Source organism: Simochromis diagramma, unplaced genomic scaffold (assembly GCF_900408965.1).
Source record: "Simochromis diagramma unplaced genomic scaffold, fSimDia1.1 OVJJ01000596.1, whole genome shotgun sequence".
Classification (NCBI taxonomy): domain Eukaryota; kingdom Metazoa; phylum Chordata; class Actinopteri; order Cichliformes; family Cichlidae; genus Simochromis; species Simochromis diagramma.
In genome coordinates, this window is record NW_024387245.1 from 21499581 (window position 1) to 21522197 (window position 22617).

The window sequence follows — 22617 nt, forward strand, 5'->3', positions numbered from 1 at the left end:
GACCGTGATACTACCACTACCAAGGATCACTTTTCACTTTACCTTTCACCGTCTTCCTCCGAGTATGGAGCCACAGTGAGCACTGATCTAAAATCTGTTAGTGATTCAGGCTGTTGCTGCCACCGGTACACACTCCTATTGTTACTACTCGTGCGGTGAATGTGTGGTGATATAAAACTCGTGTGACCGGTTTAACCTGCTCTGGTCAGACCCTCTGCCCTGAATAGAGTCTCTATGTAAACAGAAAAACAATGAACAAGCTGTTGACAATCAGCAGTTAGACATCATCAGAAGACTGAAACTTGACTCAGTGAAAAGGGGAAATAAACACCACACCCTCACCACTAAACAACACATAAAAATATGGGTTAATCAACAGAAGCCATGGATACCGCCCTCTATTTTATATTAAAGCAACATAATTTTGAAGCAAAAAACGAACACAGATCAAAGTAAAGATATTGAAATAATTTATTTCCCTGATACAAGTGTAAAGTATTGCTATAGTACAATTATAGGCCTACAAAGCATCTTAAAGCACTGATTTTTAAAGTTTTTAAGGCATGTGGAAGATAAGAAGACAGTATATACATGGTACACACTATGGTGTCTTTTTACTACAGAGTACTACACAGTTTGTAACAGGATATAGTTTTATGAAACGCCAGTGCAGATAAAATGGGTGTAATGAGGTATGACACACTATAAACAGAATATCACCTTGTCTAGTTTTACCAACATTATTATTATTATTATTATTATTATTATTATATCATCTTGTATTGATTTAGATTTTAAGAAATGTTCGAAGAAAAAGAAAAGGTGTGTAGTCTCAGAAACTTTGGTGGAAGGGATCCACCATCCATTTATCTTCTTAAGCACTTAGGTTCACAAAGCATTAGAGCCCCAGTCCATCAACAGGGGATAAAACTAAAACACAAAATCTTCTACAGTAGGTGTTCAGTTGGGTTTGAAAGGCAATGTCATACATTTCACAAAATGTTCACTCTTTTTATCATTCTTTGAACTCTTATTAGCAAAGAAACATTTCATCAGAGGACAGAGGTGATAACCCAGAGCCACAGCATCGTGACAAATGGAGTGAAACCACAACACCGACCGTGTTGCTTTACTGCAGAGGGCAAGGGTCCAGTTCTTTCCTTTAAATTGTCACGTGTTCAAACATCATTAGAGCATGAAAGTTGACCTTTGTGAAATGACGTAGAAGAAAATCTTACGTAGTCTTACGTAGCAGAAAATCTTCTGCATGTTTAAACAGGTGTAAGAGCCATGCCAGCAGCTCCGTGAGTGCTAATTTTAGTAAGCTATTGTGGTACGTTGCAAAGTAGTCAGTATGAATGGGAAGTTTGTCTGAAAATTCAGTTCATCTAATGAATTTGTCTTTTTATTCATTTTTTAATCATGTAATTTTGTAATGTTCTTCGGGGTTAACACAGGGCGTTACTCATGCAAATGTGAGTGAATGTACAACAGCTGTTGTTGTTGTACACTGGTGTTGTGATATGTTGGTGAAAGTATATGTTTGAAACAAAAAACGAACAGAACTGAACTGAACAACTAATGTGGATTTTCACACATACATCTGAAAAACCTGAATGATCTTTGAACATAGCTCTACGTAAATACAAGACAAACGAGCACTGATCTATTTCTGAAGCTGATGAGCTGATGTTTACTTCCTCATGGAACCAGCCACTGAGAAATTTAAACATTTACAGAAAATCAGAAATATTAGTAAAGAAACACAAGGATTTACTAGCAGCAGTGTAAATGATAACAGGCAAAGAAGCAGCTTTGTAGTGTTTTACTGCACGTCAGCACAGTAGTTCAGTGCTACTAATACACATTAACACATTAACATATCTGCTAATTGTAGAGGTGTTTCCATTGATTTGGAAAGTCGAGTTTCACTTAACATTAAAAGAAAGAGGAACAACAGAGCCTAATGCACTTTTTTTCAAGAACAAATGCAGCCATTTTTTTTTAAATGAACAAGATGTACATGCAATAATTCTTATATAACTTTTCTTGAAATTAAAAATATTTTTCTGAATTATTAATTTGGATACTTATCTTAGAAATTCCAAAAACATGTAATAAAAAAACTGCTCTGTTTTCCTGAATTAGATTAGTCCAGTTTAATTTTTTATAGAACCAGTCAAAAGTTTGGACATGTACTCGAAAATAAAAAGTATTTCTTTTTTCACTAGCTATTTTTGTGCAACGCTAACAGAGCAGTGTCTTGATTTCATGTGATGACATCACGAGCTGTACTTTTCTCTGTCTTTGCTTCACACTCATCTTCCCTGCATGTGTGGGGTTTTTTTTGTGTGTTTTTGCATCTTTCAACTCTACACCTTGCATATCAGTTGGCAGATACACCAGTGGGACTGTCTTTTATGTGTTATCATTCCCTACATATACATTCATATTGCTATGATGTCTGGAAGGTGCACAGTGAAATAATAACACACCTCAAATGTTTTAAAACTAAAGTACGATTATTAAATGTAAAGTATAGAAAGTGGTTAAAGTGTAGAGAGTAAAAGTAAAAAGTTGTTAGAAGATTTGGGAGTCAATGGAAGTACAGATGGATTAAAAACTGGCAGCAGAAGTAACAAGCCCTACTCGGTGCAAGCAGGAAGAACATTCCCACATTCATGGAGGAGGCATCTCATTATTTTGGAAAAACAGAGCAGATTTTTTCTGAGATTGAAACATGGGACTTTTTTTCTCGAGTGACTGCATTACGCTTCTACAAGGATCATAGTGATGCTCATAGTGGAGAAAATGAGAAGAACAGGCTACTTCTTGTAGTTTGTGCCATGTTTGCTGAAGTCCTGATGCCTTCATGTTGTTGGACTGCGGTTGGTGTTTCAAAGTTCACAAGTGCAGGTGGTTGGAAAGGAGCAATAACCCTGTTTCTCCTCACTAGAAATCAAGAAGAGAAGATTTTAATTGCCTTCAGGTGACAACAGACACATCTGTGCAGTCTTGGGTGTGTTAAGTAAAAAAAAAAAAGCAGTTTTCAAAAACATCCTGGCATCTTTTATATTTTCTTATGTACGCTCTATTGCCAAAAGTATTTGCTCATCTGCCATCACACGGATATGAATTTGGGTGACATCCCAATCAGTCTCTGTACTAATTCATCCCAAAGGTCTTGCTTCAGGTTGAGGTCAGGACTCTGTGCAGGCCAGTCAAGTTTTTCAACACCAGACTCACCCGTCTGTCTTTATGGACCTGCACTGGTGTGCAGTCATGTTGGAACAAGAAGGGGGCGTCCCCAAACTGCTCCCACAAAGTTGGGAGATGAAATTTTCCAAAGTGTCTCAGTATGCCGAAGCATTAAAAGTTCCTTACACTGGAGCAAAGGGGTAAAACCCAACTTCTGGAAAACAACCCCACATTATAATCCCCCCTCCACCAAACTTTACACGTGGCACAGTGCAGTCAGACAAGTACTGTTCTCCTGGCAACCACCAAACCCAGACTTATCTATTGAATTGCCAGATGGAGAAGTAGTTTGTCACTCCAGAGAAGTCTCCACTGCTCTAGTGTCCAGTAGGGGCGTGCTTTATACCGACGTTTTGCATTACACTTGGTCATGTAAGGCTTGCATGCAGCTGCTCAGCCATTGACACCCATTCCATGAAGCTCTCTGTGGCGTGTTCCTAAGCTAATCTGAAGGCCACATGACGTTTGGAGGTCTGTGGTGATTAACTCTGCAGAAAACTGTTGACCCCTGTGCACTATGCACCTCAGCGTCCACTGACCCGCTCTGTGATTTTACCTGACGTACCACTTTGTGGCTGAGTTGTTGTCATTCCCAAATGCTTTTGCTAACAGTTGATTGTGGAGTATTTAGTAGCGAGGGAAATTTCCTGACTGGACTTGTTGCACAGGTGGCATCCTATCACAGTACTATGCTGGAATTCACTGAGCTCCTGAGAGCGACCCATTCTTTCACAAGTGTTTGTAGAAGCAGTCTGAAGTCAGGTGCTTAATTTTATTACACCATGGGGTTATGGAAGTGAATGGAACATCTGAATTCAATGATTTGGATGGATGAGTGAATACTTTTGGCTGTACAGTATATTTTATTCAACCCTCCAGTGAGCAGGATTTTTGCCACAGAGGATGAGGTTGTCCATCAAAGTGAAGCTGTCAGGCTGCATTTATTTCTGTCATGCTTGAACTGATGTGTTGAGTGCAGACTCTTTACTGCATTCCCACAGTAAAAAACCCATTGTCTTTGAAGTCAGGCCTTTTTTTTTTTTTTTTTCTTTAGGAGGTTAAGGGTAACAGCTGGGAGCATGCTTTTCATCCACCCAAGCCAAAACATTTATTTTACTTAATTTTACTTGAGGAGACAGATAGGTTCATGGCTCAGATTTCCTTTTTTTTAACCTACAGTATTTTCAGTGTTTCTGAGTCCCACTCTTAATGTCAGAGGCTTTGAGATCAGATTAACTCGGACGTCTGCGGGCTTCCTGCAGAGCCTGAGCAGGACCGCTTAATGTAGACTGAAGAACGGCTTCATATAAGCCAGAATGAGGATTTTGTGGTTATGTAAGAGAAGTGCTGTAGAAAAAAAAGAATATATGAAGGTTTCTTAGGCTGACACAAGGACCGAGGGGCAGGGAGGAGGGAACTGGACTCAGCTGAGTCACACAGAGTGGACGTCAGAGGGGGCTTCAGCACCCCAGGGCTACCACCATCAAAGAAGAGAGTTCCAAGAAGATGAGATAAATTGCATGTGAGTGTTGAGCAAGAAGATGTTAGTATGTATTAGGTAGTAACATCTTATGAATAAAGGTCAGTTTGTTATGGTCATGAATCACTACGTGATTCTATTCTGTTCATGGAGCACCTTTATTGGGGCTAAAATACGACATCATGAGAGCCTCCACATCTTCTTGCCACAATCACAGGATCAGTACAAATTAAAAGAAAGTATTATCGGTGTAATTTGCTGCTTACACTTTATTGACGACTGATCAGCTCCAGCTGGGTCGCCTGGGTGAGACTGTGTGAGGCTGAAAATGCAGAGATACCCAGTGACCCCTGAGTTCATTGTGCACAGTGTTCCTAAATACAGCAGAACAACTAACTATGGCTTCTTTTATGTAATTTTATGAGGACTAAATATAATATCTCAACAACAGAGTTGATCTTGTTGTCATGACATTTGTCTTATAAGGTAGTCTTAATGGGTCTTAATGAGCCCCTTAATGAGCCCTAGTTGAAGCCTATAGTTTCAGGCATCCATTCAAACATTATGAGCCCACTAAACGGCCAAAAGGTGGCATCCTACAAAGTCTACTCAGAGATCACCTCATTTAATTGGGATTTTTCACAAACATGGCCAGTAGAGGTTGGCTCTAAAAGTGAGCAAGTCCCCAAAGACTTTCATGTTTAAAGCACACACCTCTAGAACATATATGAACTTTTGGATACTTTTTAAAATGATATTATGTGACAAATAATGGAACTTCCTGTGAAGGAAGGGTCATCCAAGAAGGTTTTATATGAGTTTTATATTATTCTGTCTCTTGGAGGAGATATGAGACTGTGCTTTAGACCTATACATCCACAGTGTCTTTTGTCCTCTCTTCCTCCACTCATCCCCAACCGGTTGCAGCAGGTGGCCGCCCCTCCCTGAGCCTGGTTCTGTTGGAGATTTCTTGTAGTTCAGATGGAGTTTTTGCTTCCCACTTTCTCCACGTGCTGGATCAAATTGGGTTGTTTGATTGTTGGTGTTTAATAAAGCGCCTTTAGGTGACTGTTGGTGCGATTTGTTGCTTTATTTAAATAATAAAACTCAATTGCACTGTACTGAACTGAATATACAGTTTATCGGCTTGCCAGCCATACTTGGCACCTGATTATGTAGCGCTCCAACCACCTGACTCCAAAATGGCTCTACATGGTTGCAAACAAAACACTAGTATGAAAGCTTCAAAATGCATGGTTAAAATATGGGTGGGTTTGTGGGTGTTGGTGGCTTTATCTTTCATGGTCTTTGGTAAAGCAATGTCTTGAAAGACGTGTGCCAAACAAACAATGTTGCAAGTGACCCCATATGGATGTGAGAATATATCGAAAAGTTTGGAGCTTTTATGCACAAACTGATTTTTATGAGCTGTTTGGTTGGATGTAAACCCCAAAATAAAATAAACCTAAGCAGGTAGTTTATTTTAGGCACCAAAAGCATAACTTAATTGCTACGGTATCTGCAATTGGAGATTTTACAGTCACTTCTTGGCATGACCACCAGATGTATACTTTCTGTTTCTAAGACTGAATGAAACAGATGAGGTGACACGAATGGAACTATTCAAGCAATTCAATGGGCTGATAACCTTTAAACTGTCGTTTCTGGACATAGAAACATCTGAGCTTGACCTCCCTGAATATTTTTCCCCTCCTCCCCCTTGTGTGACAAGTGAATGTAGCCTGAGATCTGTTCTCTAGCTAAATAATTCAGTTTGATGCTGTACTGAGTGAGGGGTGTACAACCACAGATGGATGTTAAAGCTTCAGCTTGAAAAATAATCTTGTTCACTTTCTTTTCAGGAGCCAGTCTGAGCCTCATTCAGCAGGGCTCCGACTGGATTACTTGTTAAATGCTTACTGGTCTTCGGTGCTGGGCCTGGGTTGCTTGTATTCTAACGATAAGCTAAATATAGCATTACAGAACCCATTAAGACTCTGCAATTGAAATTACATGGCTTACCAAGTAGACATCCAGGTCAGAGTCAGATTGGCTTCTGCTGATGGACGGCAGTGGATCGTCCAGAGCAATCGTTGAACTGGAGGCTCGTCGGTCTTCACTGTAACATAGAAATACAATTTACTGATGTTTATGAGCCGAGTTAATGTCTACATCATCATTCATCGTTCAGCATCCTCTCAGAATATATTGTTGAATATCAAAAGAAAGATGTAGCTTTAGCTCTTTAGAAAACAGTAAAAACACAGTTATTTGGAACATTTCATCAGTGGCAGGGAAAAAAACTGCAGCTCACAAGCCACAAGAAGCAAACTTTAGAGCTGAAAATGAACTGCAACTCCTAAAAACACACAATTCCTCAAATGGCCACTTCATTGCTGGCTCCATAAGGAAGTTGATCCCCATACACTAAAGCCTTTTTCAGCAGCTTCCTGATAACATAGTTCGCCACCCTGTCATCCAAATATGGTCCTTTATGGCTCCAACAACATGGCAACGGCCAAATTTCAAGGCTTCAAATATGTGCAAGCTAAACAATGTCCACAAAAATAATCTCAAGAACTGATGGATGGATTTTGGTTACACACTTTCATGTCTGTGTCAGTGTGAATCAGATCAAAATATCAACTTTTCAACTTCTCTTCTGAAAACTGGGCTTTGATCTGAAAGCAGTACATGTGAAGTACCTGTTTTCATAGTCTTCTTCCTCTTTTCCGCTCAGTTTTAAAGAAACGGCAGACTCAGGTAGAAGATCCGGCTGTTTGGAGGAACTGTAAACTGTTAAAAACAAACACACCGTCAGCGAACAAGTCAAGCAAAGCTTCTAATAAAACAAACATAAACAAAAGAAACAGCTTACAGTTTCCATCCAGGTTGTCCATGCTTTGGGCTTTCTTCTCCTCCTTCATCTCCTTCAGCGGGGACAGAATCTCCTGGGAGACTGACTTTGCATAAAGAGAGTTCTTCTTCCTCTTTGAAGATGCTCCTCTTAAAGCTTAAACACACAGAGAAAGAATATAAAACAAAAGCTGCGTTTATGCAGGAAACAGAATGGTGGCAGGTTAGCATGACTTACGATGGCTCTTCTTGAAAACAGTCGTGCCCATGAATTTCAGAAATCTGTCTGCATAAAAACTGGGCCTGTGCACTGACACTGTGTCCTGAAATGAAAACAGGGCACACGTGTGAGCAGCTGCATACATAAGGGATAAAACAGCCTGGAGTTAAGGAGAAGTAAGAAGTATTACAGACCCCGTCATGTACAAGAGCCTTCCAGGAGTGTTCCACCTTCTTAACGAACCTGAAAATGATTAAAAATTGAAAATCAAATGAGTTCATTATGTAACATTTTTACTTGTGTAAATATTTATGCTTGCTCTCGACCATAGACTGTATATAATAAAGTGGAGGTAGCCACTGTGGTTAGCAAGGTTGTGCTGCACAGCCTTTAAGTTTTTGTTTTTTTTGTTCTTAGTTTTCACCACCAGGGGGCAGTGGTTAACCGTATATGTTCACATATACGTGAGCTGTTTAGCTTTTTAGATTTCCTTTTAAATACCTCTATTTCCCCTAGAGGACAGGTGTCGAACTCCAGGCCTTGAGGGCCGGTGTCCTGCAGGTTTTAGACGTGTCCTTGATCCAACACAGCTGATTTAAATGGCTAAATTACCTCCTCAACATGTCTTGAAGTTCTCCAGAGGCTTGTCAATGAACTAATCATTTGATTGAGGTGTGTTGACCCAGGGTGATATCTAAAACCAGCAGGACACCAGCTCTCGAGGCCTGGAGTTCGACACCCCTGCTCTAGGGGCTGCAGTTATAAATAAGAATGTGCTCTTATTAAGGACTTGCCTGGTTGAATAACGGTTGTCCTGACTGCACCATCTTGTGGTACAAAGTGGTATTACATGAAATTATATCTTTTCAACACAATTTACTGTCACAGCTGTTGGTATTCGTCCATCCATTTTTTGTCGCAAATCCAGCTTTTACATGCCTTCTATGCTTCTGATGGCTTTGCTGCAATGCATCTCTTTAATGTAGTTGTGGGTTTTGGACTTGGAAGGCCACCTCAGCCAAGTTGAGCCTGAGCTGCAGCCGTGCCTCTCAGCTATGGCTGTGTCAATCTTGCCATGAGAGATGGGGACAGATCCCATTTTGGTAGATTTTCCAGGTTTAAATAATAAATAACAAATAATATAGCCTGTGTTTACTGAGCCAGTAATGAGTGTTTAAACTAATTTAAATGTTTCTGAAGCAGGAAAACAGGATGAAAACCTGAGAATCATAAAATATAAACTAATAATAATGCCAAGGAAACAAGAGTCACAAACAAAAAAGAGTCGCATGTCTTTGCCTATTTTAATGAATTTGAAAAAAAAAAAAAGTCTACAAATGTTTCTGTAATGCTGCATGGGGATGGTTGATCCAGGTGCAGCTGAGTAAGGATGATGAGACAGTTTGTCTTCTGCATGTTATTTTTGTGCATGTTAATGCTGTGAGCTCACCTGTAAGACTGAAGAATGTCGATAATTCCTAAAAAGATGAGCAGACTCTCGTCTTTATGTTTGGCAGGAATTCCACCCAATCTGGAAAAAAATTATGATAATTTTACAGTTTTTTAAATGAAATTATGCTTTTGAATGTCCAGCTTTTCTACATTTTTGACCAGATCAGCGAGCAGTGAGGTTTTAAAAAAAAGCCACTAGAAAAATAAGGGAAACAAGACCTGAAAACAGGCGTTTTATAATGAAGCAAACCGTTCTTATTAGATTTGACTGTGTGCAAACTAGTATGTATAAAGTATATGGTAATACTTATTTTAAGATAAAAATAACTTGTGATGTGAGATGTTAAAAAATGTTTCCTCTATCATATGTGCTGCATAGTCCAAAGTGTCCACTTACGTGTCATCATCTGCCACTGGTTCTGGGTCCTTGACATTCCCCCGGATGGACTCGAGGGCGGTGGAGTAGAGGACTTTCTGTCCTCTCCTGCTGTCACATCTGCTTCCTCTGCTCAGCGGCTTCCTATCCAGAACATGAATCCCCAGCAGGAGACTGTAGTCCATGATCTTAAAGCTTTCCAGGACCTGATAACAGACCAAAATTGAACTCAGGGAATCAAATTTTAAGAACCCCCTTTGAAAATTAAAAAAATTTCTTTAATGTTAGACTCCAGATTCTTTAATTAGTTTAACCTTCTAACTTTTAACCTTCTATTCTTTTAACTGTTTAAATACTACACATGCTAGTGGCTACCAGGTCTGAAACCATGACACTAAGTTCCCCAGAGCCCACTGATTTACAGGGACACTATAAGGTTCTGGCCAAACAAAAAACCTGCAACTACTTCAGTGACATTGTTTAAAAGAAACTCCCATTCTGAGATGCCCACCTTTAGAGCATCAAAAAGCATGTCACAGTGTGACCTGCACACTACAGACCTTCTGGTGGACATTAAAGATTTACATTAAAAAAATAAACAAAGCTAACAGAACAGCTGTGGGATTAAAATAATCCATTACCCTTCATTTAAATAAATCTGAATTAGTGTTGTATTTTCACTAGAGGAAAATGAATGAAGTAATGGTGGCTATGACATGCTGAAATCAAATCATCAAAACATTAAAATGAGATAAAGTTCACATCAGGCATTGTTTAGGCAACTCGTGTAACGAAATACAGACATGAACCACTAAAAGGGTCAATCGAGCCTACAGAGCAGAGCCTGCGGTATTAGACATTTTGTGGTTATGTGTGTCCAAGTTTTTTGTTGCTTACATAGGCCTAGTATCTCTCTATATTCCCAAATAAAGAGATATTTCATTTGAATCCCACAGCTGAGCTGAACAGGAAATTTTGCCAACTGTTAATGAGATTTTGTCTGAGCAAATAAACATTTATTTATCCCTCAGAATGATCTGGTGATCCTCTGACGTTTAATCTACCAAAAAGAAAGAGGTCAATACTTTAATTTGTTCCCTACTTAGACCTCATACCTAAACCCTTCCATTATTGGCATTTATCAGCTAACAGGTTAGCCACGTGGAGGTTACAAATGACATGCCTGCTAAAGAAAGTTACTTGATATGGACATGGACCCCGACAGAGCTGCATGAATGCTTGCTTATCTGTCAAGCAATCAGCCGCAATCACCTTCCTGATTTCCTATTTTTTCTATATGTTTGTCACACTTAAATGTTTCAGATCACCAAACAAAGGCAATAGAGAATTTCCCATCATTATTTTGTTTATTATATCACCTTTTTGATATATGTCCACATTTTTTACTCAGTGGTTTTAACAATATAATAATTTGAGTAATAAAATAAAACAAAAATCACCTACAGTTCAATTTTCTTTATAAAAATAAATGAATAAAAAGTTTTATTTTGAAGGAAGCCCCACTCCCAGAGATCAACCCTGGATCTATAAGCAAAAATACAGTAAAGCATAAGCCTCAATCCCTCTGACCATAAAGAGGGCCTTAAAATGTGCTGCGTTACCTAATGCACTAACTGAGGTCATATACAGCAGCCCAGTATGAGCGTATTACATCCAGTTTGCGCTTTAGCGTCCAGCTGCTCCGCCTGACCATTAGTCAGGTATTTCGCTCTGCTGCACGCTAATCCTTCATCAAGTGACCACTATTGTTTCTCGCTAATGAAACAACAGGCATGTACTAATGCAGTCATCAAAACAGCTCAGGGAATAACAAACAGGGACACAGTTCCAGGTGCTGGCCTGTGTGATGTTATCAAAGTAGGGGAATTGCGCAGTTATCATTGGCTGAATACAAACTCTGGATTTTGGGTTTATTTTGGCATAAAAACCAAGTGAGTGATGTTTTTCTGATAAAAGTTTTATCCTCATGACCATTTAGTTTGGAGCTCTGGAATAACTGGGATTTTCTGGGACCTTTCCTTTTGGAGAGTATAGCTAAGCATTCGAAATTTGGGCAACACTTACCTTCCAAATTCTTAAGAACAAGCTTTGTGGAAGATCCTATTAAACCCGCGAGATAATTCACAGCTAGTGAGCATCAGGTGTCTTGTGTCATATCGCCTAAATCAGTTCTGAGCATGTCAGACAAACCATCTCTTATTGTTGCACGACATGTGGAAAAGGTCAACCGACCAGAATCTCTGAACACTGTCGAAAGCTCATGTATGAAAACAGGATGTTCTTACTGTGTCAAAGTTATTAGCATGTCTGAGCTGCAAGCAAGGTGCATGCAATGTAAATCAAACACTGATATCATCCTAACTCAAACCAAGTAGTTATAATTAACCCAACCAAGCACCTTTAAGTGCCTATTGTAGGATTTATGGTCCCATGTTTGTGCAATCCCATGAAACTCCAGCAGTGCATCGCCCTATGATGATGGCAATGGCAATTTCATTTATATGGCACATTTCATTACAAGCAAACTCAATGTGCTCAGCACAGGAGAACATGAAAACCAGTGTAGGTTTACAATGCCAAACTCAGTGAAAACAGCAAACTATAATAAAGCAAGACAAATTAGAACAAAAACCAATAACAAAAACATACTGAATGCAGGCCTGTGTACATAAAAAGGTTTTTCCAAATACCTGAAAACACCTTGGGCACCCTTAGATCTAATTCTGGGAACAGTTAAAATATCTGCAACTGATGACATGAGAGGTCTGACTGGACAGTGAACAGTGAGGTTAAAAGGGCGATAAATGTAGGTAGGATGATGATTAGTTCAAAAGTTATTGTGAACAACAGGGGAGGACGAGTGAGAAGCAAAAACAAAAAGATTAAAGATTAAAGAGGGCGCGAGAAACACAAACAATGGCTGCTTTTAATGACTCAGTTTCACTTGATTAAAAAGAGCAAAGACACCAGCAGTTGTAGCCCACATAACTTTGATGTTATACCCTTGCAACAATGCACAACCGCAAAGTGCAGCGCCTACAACAGACAATAACCTGCTGCCATGCCTAAATAGCAGGACACTCCTACAACTAAGAAAAAAAAACCGCGTCAAAAGAAAATTAATTAGCGAGTGTGCAAAAAAACCAAAGCAAAATAAAAAGGTATAAACGGACTGTTAAGCATAGCCTCCTGACTAAAAAACTTCCAGTGTCTCTAAAATGGGAGCATTACAACTCAGCTCCCAACTTTGCCATCCTGACACACACGATGTTCATAAAAGTGAGATGCAAGCAGCATCGGATAACCCTGCATTATGTGAGCCCTCAGGATGAGAATGTATTGCTGAAGGCATGCTACACTAAACACTAAATCTACTTCACTAGCCAGCAGTTTAGTGGATGTTTCTTACAACATAAAAATGGTAGTTTAGCTGGATTTGGTGTCCTCGGGATTCCCATATACTTGTTTGCCATTCACCTAGGGACCATTTTTGGCCCGAGGACAACACAAGGGTTACCGTTTTAATGGTCCCCAAATGATGAGCTAGCAACCCTCTTAAGGCAATCTTTTTTTTAATTAAAATAAATGGATCTAAGTTTGCAGTTATTAGACTATGTTGTTTCAAGTACCATGAAAAAAGTACATTTTTGACTTGTGTTCTTTAAAAATGTTAGCGGTTGATATATCCGACAAGTAAAAATGCACATCTTAAAGGTGTTGCATTCAATATTTATCTATTGAATGCAACACATACTTGCTAATGGATGTAACATCCTTATGTGAACATACCCGACAGTCCCTCTGCAAGGTTTTCATCAAGGCACTATATGTGTCCGGGTCAAAGACCAGGCCCTCGTGCATGTCCTGGAAGTCCAGGTCTTTGAATGTGGGTGAGGGCTTGGAACGCTCTTTGCGTGAGGCGCGGCGTTTGTACGAGGATCCCTTCAGGTCGTACTTGTAGTGCATCTTCATGGCTCGCGGCAGCACATTGTTCATGACCACCACTCGAACGGTGATGCCGCCACACTGGATGCAGTAGAGGCCGTAGAACTTGGGCAGTAACGTCCTCGGGTTCTGATTGAGATTCTACAATAACAAAGATGATGGTTTTTTTTAAGTGATAAACAGAGAAGGAGTAAATGTCCCTGATAATATTGGTCTAAATGAATCATTTTATTGTCCATTTTAAGTCCATTTAAGAAGAGAAAGACTGAAACTGCAACTTTCAAATAGGAATTAGTCCATAATAAGTGGTCGGAGAAGAAATGTGAACATACACATGTAAACAGGTCATTTTGGGAACTGTAGATTATATCAGTGGCATATTAAAAGGTGATATAGTAATCAGTTCCCTTTCCCCAAAAGTAACATTTTAGCTAGTCATGTCCATGTGCTGATGCATGTGCACAGCAGTTCCATTTCAGGTTCAGCCGACAGAAATCTTCTTTTCTAATAAAGATTATAATTAGGGATGGATTGTGTGATCCTGACCATCTGTTAACTCCTGCACCTCCCTGAACTTGGTTCTGCTGGGTGTTTCTTCCTGTCAAATAGGTGTTCTTTCTCACCACTTTCACCAATTAATTTTAATAGGTGGGGTTCTCGCTAATAATGTTGAGTGTTTTTCATTAGCATATAAAGCAGCTTGAGCGAACTGTTAAAACTTAAGTAATTGCTAGTAGTATGGAACTGTATGTTGCACTTACACAATACTTCATGTGTGGCCAGAATAAACTCCCCCCCCCCCCCCCCCCCCTTACCTTGCTTTGAGTAATGCAGACATATGTTGCTGTATGGCTTTAATGCAAATGTGCTAAGACTTGTTTATTTAGTAGCTCACCATGTAGTAACCAGGAAGCAGCTTCTGCAGGAACTCTGCCTCTTTAGGCTGCACTGTCTTGATGATGAACTCATCATCGCTGGTGAGGTAAAACCAGGAACTGCTAGCACCGGGGTTGGACAGCTCTATCAGCGGCTCATTGCATATGGAGTACTGAAATTCAAAGTGAGGCAACAGTTTAAGCCGAACAATGTTTTGCAATCAACTCAGGGGAAATTTACACCACATTGTCCTGAGCCAGAATGTGAATTTGGGTCTCCACCCTCACCAGATAGTCGTCCGGTTTGATGCCAAAGAGCTCTCTGAAGTAGCGAAAAGCCAGTGGGGCGTATGTTTTCAGACGGAAATCTGGGAAGTGATGTGCCGGGGTCAGGTTGCTACCCTCACTGGAACACATACAAAATATTCATTAGTCTAGCTATTTGCAACTTTTAGGAGCACTGTGACATGAGCATGTAACAGGTCATGGTTAGAAATGCACAGGTGTAACTATTGAAAATTACTGATAGCTGATATCCATGAAATGAACTACTGGAAAGAAACAGCTGCAGTATTATCTTCCTCTAGTGACCAAGTGCCAAATGCCTACTGAGAAATAACGTGGTTGCTGAAACATGTGGTTTCTGTCAACCCACAAGTGATTATTTGCACACTTCTAAAGGTAACTTCCCTCTTTTCTTAACAGCAATACAGGTTGGCTGCCACTGTGTTTGTTTAAATAACTTAGAGTAAGATTTCTCATAATAATAATTTGCATTTCTTTCTTTCGTTGGTAATATGTAGTCAACTTATTTTTTTTGTAGGCTGGGAGAGAGTGACGATGTCCACACTTAGCTGACTTACATAGTTTTGGTTCATTTTGGGGTTTAGGCTTAGTACTTGGATTGTGACTTGATGTGCTATGTAATGAGGCCAATCTGGGATTTAAAGCTTACTCAAATCTCCCAAAAATGCATTCAGTTCCTTGGTAGGTAGTGATAAAATTAAACTCCCTGACATTTCAGAGTAAACCTAACATGCATAGAAAACATCCTAGATATATGGGGGGGGGAATCCCTGTGCATGTGCATGTGCATTGGTCATTCTCTGAAACGATTGCAGTGCAAATGTGAGTGTACCTTGGCAGGAAGACGCTCTCCACCACAGAAAAGTCCTGCATGAGAACATCTCTGTCTGGTTTCGAGCTGAGGTTTCCTACAGCATAACCGATGCCCAGCTGGATGGCGCCTTTGAGTGCAGCTGGTGTAGGCTAACAAACAAATTAGACATCCTAGAATTAGGAATTTTTTTTGTGGCACTTAGTTGCACATTTTCTTGCTTTCTTTGTAACATAGTTTATCGTTGTTCAACACTTTGGTCCGGTGCAAAAATACCTCAACACTGGATTAGCTATAGCATTGGCAAGCTTCTCTCAGAAGGAATTTTAATCTCCAGTATTTGTTAGCATGCTGACATCACCAATAATGGCTCCTTTAGTTTGTTTTGTAACTATGGGCATGTTAGCATTTAATTCAAAGTAAAACTGTGCTTACAGTTGCCTCACAGTGAGTGACAGCATTAGCTAGATTAATGGTCTTATTTATATCATTTTTAGATATCGTGTTAATATACAAAGAGGATAGTAAGCTGAAGCTTTTTGATGTAGGAAGCATGTGAAACACAAACAGCAAACTACAAAATTTAGCTAACACTGAAGAACCAGAAACTGTAGTTTCTCTAGTGATCACTTCAGGCTGGCTCTCTTCTCAAAATGTACAAGTTTACAGCAATAAAAGACAGATTTATCACCTGGTACCACAAAAAATATTTTGTCCTTTATGAGGGAGTTATTTTTATTCTCTGATCTCCCTGACAGATCTCCTGATTCAGGTAGCTAGGCCTCTCCTCTGCTAACATGGAGCTCACTGTTATTATCTCCTCTTTGAACTTTCCAAGAATCTATTGCTTTAATTTTGATAAGAAACATTCCAGTATTTTATTACTCTGTTACGTATCCCTGTTATTAGCCTGCATGTGTATCTGTGTGTTGCATGCATAGAGAGCATAAAACATGGATGTAGCTAACAAGTGATTAGCCAATGAGAATACAATTGGTACTCCAGCCTTCTGATATTTAAAATGCCCAAAATTAGCAAAATAGATTTAATTAGTTATTCAATATGACCCAAATGAGACAGTAATCTGATAAAATGTATATTTAGGTCAGGGCAGAGGACTAATCCTGTATCGCTGAAACATGCTTACAAGTGCATTGGTCCTATGTCCAGAAGTCTTTTGCAACTGCGTGGTTACCTCCAAAGAATAAGGGTTTAAGCAACTGTATTTTTTAGACATAGAAGCTGTATCCATGTTTTATACTGCCTGTGGTTGTAACATGCAGTTAATGAATGTACCTTGCTAGCATTAGCCGAAAAGTTAGCATTCCCATTGTCACTTATGGTCACTTAATGCTGAAAAACAAAACATATGGCCAAAAATTCTAACACTGGGGACTTCAAAACTGCAGAAACCTAAAACAATGGGTGATGCCATGGGTGTTATGGCCAAGTTTTATACTGCCTGTGATAAAGTACAGTCTTCAATGATAAAATTGTGCTAAATGCAAAATTATAATCATCCCTACAGATTTTAATGGTCAGGATTTCTTTTTGTTTTTGTTTTGGTAAGATGCTGTGTATGGATACAAAGATACCAAACAGATACAAAACATGTCTGTTGTTTTTAACAGGGGCTCATTCTGGATTTTTTTCAAAGTGACACCTGGTGCTCTGTGAGGCTGTATTATGGGCACAGTTAAACGCCATAGTGTGTTACAGTAAGTCACAGCATTTCATTGTGGACCAAATGTAACGACATAGTGTGACTAAAACAATTGTCTTCATTTATATCAGAAAATAATTAAAATAAACAAATCATTTAAAATAAACTGCTTTGATTATATTGCAAGTCTGGAACAGGCTCCCGGCACTTCAGGACAAGCTCAAATACTAAACGAAGCCTTAATACCTGTAAATTAATTTTTCCAATTAAAAGAAAAGCAGACATTTTACTTTAGAACTTATTTAGAGCTTTTTCCTGCGAGCCAGAGTGTGAAGCCGATCAGCCTAATCACACCATTTTCCCACCACTTGTTCCCTACCTCACAGAGCAGCTCTGTTACATAACACAGCTGATGAAAGAGTAGCTGCAGTCACGTTATTGCACTTCATTTGACTTAAAGTAATATTGCACATGACTTTCTGTATGACTTTTTGAATTTTTATGACCCCTTTAAGCTACTAATTATTTTTCCCAAGATCATGGTGTAGTCAATAATTAAAATAAACAGCTCAGGAAAGAAAATAATAAGTTTCACATTTAGACTCTCAAATAAAAAAAAACAACCTTTGGTTTCAGTGTTCTGTTTGACCGCAGATATTTTCTGTTTTGACATCAGCAATGACTTGGGGTGGGAGTAACTTTGTTCCTACCTGAAGATTTTTCCATTGCTTGCTTGAAATGATCCACTCACCTTTTTATGATCCTTTGACGCTTTAGAGGTTTTGGTTCCCCTTCCTAGGGTGCTGGCAGGGGATGCTGACATCTTTTGGACAGAGAGAACTGGACTAGAGGGAAGCTCGGCTGTCCTTCCTCCAACTTTGATTCTGCCCGAGTTCCTTTTTTCCCCTCAGTGGTAAATGCACAAACACAACAATTTACAGAAAGTGCATTTTCCAGGTAGGCTGCTCCTGTGGATGAGGTAAAGAAAAAAGGAGTTACACAATGTTATTGCATTTGCATGAATGTCAATGCAAAGCGCACACACGCTAGTGAAAAGCTTCCCTATCAGTCTTGTCTAGTTGTTCCTGTGACTTACAGTATATCCTGGGCTTTCAATAATCTTTCTGTCTGGGGTACTTCTGGACTCTGAGGACCTTTTGGTGAATGTGTTAGTCTTTTAACTCCAGAATACTTCACAACAACCCTTGATCCCAATTAAGAAGGATTGGGAACTATTACATGTTCAATCCCCCTGTATTATAACAGTGCACAGTGTTTTCTTGATTATGTGATCATCAGCTTCCAAAAAAGGACACAGTGATTAGCGAAATGAAGCCATATCTAATGTTGTAAACCTGCTCAACATTTGGCAATAAACCCCTTTCTGATTCATATACCAAGATCTGTTCATTTCATTTGCATGGGCTTTAGATTATGGTTTATTTCCAATGTAATTCTCCTGAAATTACAAAAAATACAGACCACCCCAGCTAAGGGTAATTAATGTGAAAAGGCAAGAGGGGATACTCTATAATACAGCCTGCACCCATGTGTAATTACCAGTGTAAGAAACTTTAAAATCAAGTTTTCCCTTCCCCTCATATACCATCAAATATATTTGCTAATTTAATTTCATAAATCTGAAGAAAGAGACTGGGTGGTTGCTGTCAGCTTGCAGCATAGACATCTGTGCAAAATCTAAAGATCTAAAAGCTTATTTTAACACAGACAGATTTCACTTTGCTTTCTGTTTAATTTAGTTGCGCTATAACTGAGTACAACAAACCACTGGTGGATTTGAATAACTAAAAAGACTGTTTCAAACTATCCAAACAGGTGGCTTGATAAAGGACATGTATTGGTATTTTAATCTGAAACAATTCACAGGTGACCTTCTTTGGCTTGAACAGAAGTCCAACCGATTTGCCTGCATACTTTTTTTCTGGCCCTGAGCCATTGTGCCACTGGATATATTGAACCCTGCCTTTCTTTCAAATATCCTGAAAAAACTCCCTTCTTGTACTCTGCATAAGTTCTAATTTTAGATGCTGAAAATAACTGTAGGACTATGATGTGGAAAGTTGAGGGCTGTATTGTCAGGTGTTACTTTCAACCTCGTGAAAATATATGCAGTTTTAAAACTGTGAAAATTAACTTCAGCAATTCTCCATAACCACATTTTTATATCATTCTTTATCATGGATGAAACTCCAGGAAGGTTTATAATTAAATTACAACATATTCAGTACCTCGTATTTTCATGCAAATGTGCATTCAAAACATACACAAGCACTTAAACTTCAAACAAACAAATATGGAAACAATTGAAAAAATTAATCTGCACATAAGCAGTATTGGAGATTCAAGCATACGTAAGTGTAACAAATAAATTATACACCTTTAATCAGCAAAATCTATAATTGGAAACTTGGCAACAAATCCATATAGGTTACAGCTGCCTTATATTTGTGCCAGCAAATGGGCAGATGCACTAACACTAACACAGTTGACTTACGTGTGTACATAAAGGCATCAGCTGGAGGTATTCTGTGATTCAGTTTACAACTGCACCAGCATTTTAACCAACATTAGGAAACACAAGTTACTTTTGTTCTAGTAACATCATCTTGTGTAATGAGCAAATTTGAAAACTCTATCCTGGCAGACAAGCCCCTGTCTAATTTAAGCACTGTTTCAGGATGTGGTTTTGCGGTCTGTCTCTAAGAGAATGCAACTGTCTTTTCAGGGGGTCGTGACAGCAAAACTTGTTTTTTCAAGGATCTCACATGCAGCTCTCCTTTGCATGTTTAAATTAGAAGCCGAATAGATATAAAAACCTTGCTAAAGATTATTAAACACTGACCTAGTGGATCAGTGGATCCGATCAGTGAATGAGGTTAATTGTATGGACATAAACTCTTTGGTAGATTATTTTTGGTTTGGCTTTGCAACACTTTACATACTGACTCCAACTTTACTCCAACTCTTCAGAGGGGACATTGAGGCTTTGGCAAGCTAGTAATGCAATGCAAACTCAACTGGGTTTGCTCCCGATAAGACATAAAACCCCTCACCTAGGAGTCATTCTAGTCAGATACCTGAACCAAATGAGCTGGCTCTTTTTGATGTGGAGGATTAGTTGCTCCACTCTTAGCTTGTCAGAAATGACCCAGCTACTAACTCTATATCTAAGGGAGAGCCAAAATTGAGCCAATTGAGAGCCCAAGATATTTGAATTCCTCAGCTTTGGTACAGGAAGTCATCGCCAACCCAAACAGCCACTGAAGGAGTGTTAAGACAATTCAGTCCATCAAAAAAAGTATTTATTTACATTTAGGAGTTATCTCTATATTCATGCCTGGATGGCTTAAAAGGGGCCAATAGTGACGCATTTACTGTATATAAAAGCTGGATGTTCCTTAAAGTGCTGAAAGTCAAAGCTAATGTGATCACGTCTTAAACCTGATTCTTTTTCTAACAGTCAAAGGTGGCGACTTCTCTGCTTATATAAAGAAGATCCATTAATATAAGCATGTTTCCAGTCTCTTTTTTTATGGAATTTGAGGCTCATTTTGTAAATGACAATATTATTTAGCATAAGTCAAGCTACTTTACACTAACTTACTACTGTTGATGCTGATGATGCATTTGTTACTTCTGAGCTGGAATATTCTATCCCACATTTTAGTGTTGTTTCTTTCCTTTCTTGAAACGTTGTGCTGCTGTTATGTCCTTCATTTATATACCATGTACTGGGTTATAAAGCACTTTCTGACACTATACTGTATAACTAAGTATGACATTCTTGCTTGAACATGCACAGATGGATCTTTTGGTATTGTCATATATTGTCCATAAAAGTTGAGAAAATATTAAACAATCCACCCTGAGTGGAGCCCACAGGCCCTCATCTCAATATAGTCTAGACTAGAAACACATTTCATTATGATGCAACAAACGTCAGCAGTATTGCTAACATCCTCCAAACTCACACACATCTGAGTGATCACTTCTTTACAACTCTGTAATTTCGAACAGGAACTCAACGCCGGTCCTTTACACTGCTTTTTATAAAAGACCTCTGAATTGATGTCCAATTTTAGCTGGGTGCTTTCACTGAAGGCCTATATTTAACTCAGTCAGTTCATGTGAATGTTTAAACCTGAACCCTCCTCACACAGCACACACACGGCAGCTGTTTTGCATGCATGCAAATGATGGCAACTCCTCGCCAGCTGGCTATGGCACATTTTATTTTATTTTTCTCTGACGAAAAGGAAGTGGAGCTGATTTCCTCTTGTGATACCATCGCCAGCATATCTTCCCTCTAAAGAGGCACACGAATGGCCCACACATGCTAAAACAATGACACATTCACAGCTAAGATGGCACAGATTAAGATGGAAAAGTTGACCGCTTGCCCCCCTTAACACAAAGTGGAGAGGCGGAAAAAAGAAGAGATTCTCACTCACCTTGATCGGCATGGTGCTGTGAAGAAACTGGCCAATGCGTGTCTGGGAAAAGGCAGTGACAGAGAAATACTGTGTGATATCAGCTCTTAGGCTGACTGTGGTGAAATGAGGAGCCAAGTGCTGCAGCGACTGTAGAGCATCCTCACCACTTCCTCTCTCCCTCTCTCTCTCTCTCTCTCGCTCTGTCTGTTTGTCCCCCCGCCTACCTGTTGTATTATTTCCCAGCACATACATGACTCACTCTGAGTTGTAGAAAGGTTTAAAAGTGCAAGGTGTTAAAGTGTCAATGTAGGAAAAAGTCTTGAAAATAAATATCATGCACGACAGCTTTTAAAAGCTTTCTACCACAAATTTGGTCACATAAATATTGTTTACAGTAATGGTATAAAGCTAGCTCATAGAGTTATGTTGTAATATTAATATATGAGCTCAGAAGGAGATTTTTTATTAAGATATGAAATTGGAAAAAGCACAAAAGTTGGTTGACAGGAAATGAGGGGAAAGACACAGGAAATGACATGGTGCAAGGATCAAGAACTCCTTAAGAGTCACAAATTTGAGATACTCTACCTTGATTTGAAATTCATATTTCCTGGTTTCTTTCTGGAATAAGATTTTACATTTTATAAAGGTTTTTTAAAAATAGGGTTGACCACTCAAAACCTATATTATTACACATTATTATAAATGTATTAAAAGGTACAGCACCTTATTTACCTCACCTGCCCGGCCAGTTTAGAATCCCCAGGCTACCTAACAGGGATGTCTTTGGACTTCAGCCGGAACACGAAGAACATAAACGTCACACAGAAAGACACCGACCAGCAGATCTGAACCCAAAACCTTGTTACTGTGAGGCGACGGCGTATGTTCTGCTATTGC

At 39.2% G+C, this 22617-nt stretch overlaps 1 protein-coding gene across 2 annotated transcripts; it reads right to left on the reverse strand.

The window, feature by feature from the left end:
- Positions 1-447: 447 nt before the first annotated feature.
- Positions 448-21901, reverse strand: pip5k1ba (phosphatidylinositol-4-phosphate 5-kinase, type I, beta a). 2 transcript variants are annotated; one of them, XM_040053218.1, is made up of 15 exons: positions 21736-21901; positions 18015-18231; positions 15622-15752; positions 14772-14889; positions 14504-14656; positions 13453-13749; positions 9664-9848; positions 9265-9345; positions 8009-8057; positions 7833-7917; positions 7617-7751; positions 7444-7534; positions 6761-6857; positions 5005-5060; positions 448-2952 (listed from the first exon to the last, which is right to left on the reverse strand). In XM_040053218.1, exons 2-14 carry the CDS (start codon positions 18084-18086, stop codon positions 5022-5024), a joined length of 1533 nt encoding a protein of 510 aa, XP_039909152.1. In that variant the 5' UTR covers positions 18087-18231; positions 21736-21901; the 3' UTR covers positions 448-2952; positions 5005-5021. The 2 variants fall into 2 exon arrangements, with proteins under 2 accessions (XP_039909152.1, XP_039909153.1); XM_040053219.1 differs by lacking the exon at positions 5005-5060 and having other exon boundaries at positions 21736-21899.
- Between the last annotated feature and the right edge of the window lie 716 nt (positions 21902-22617).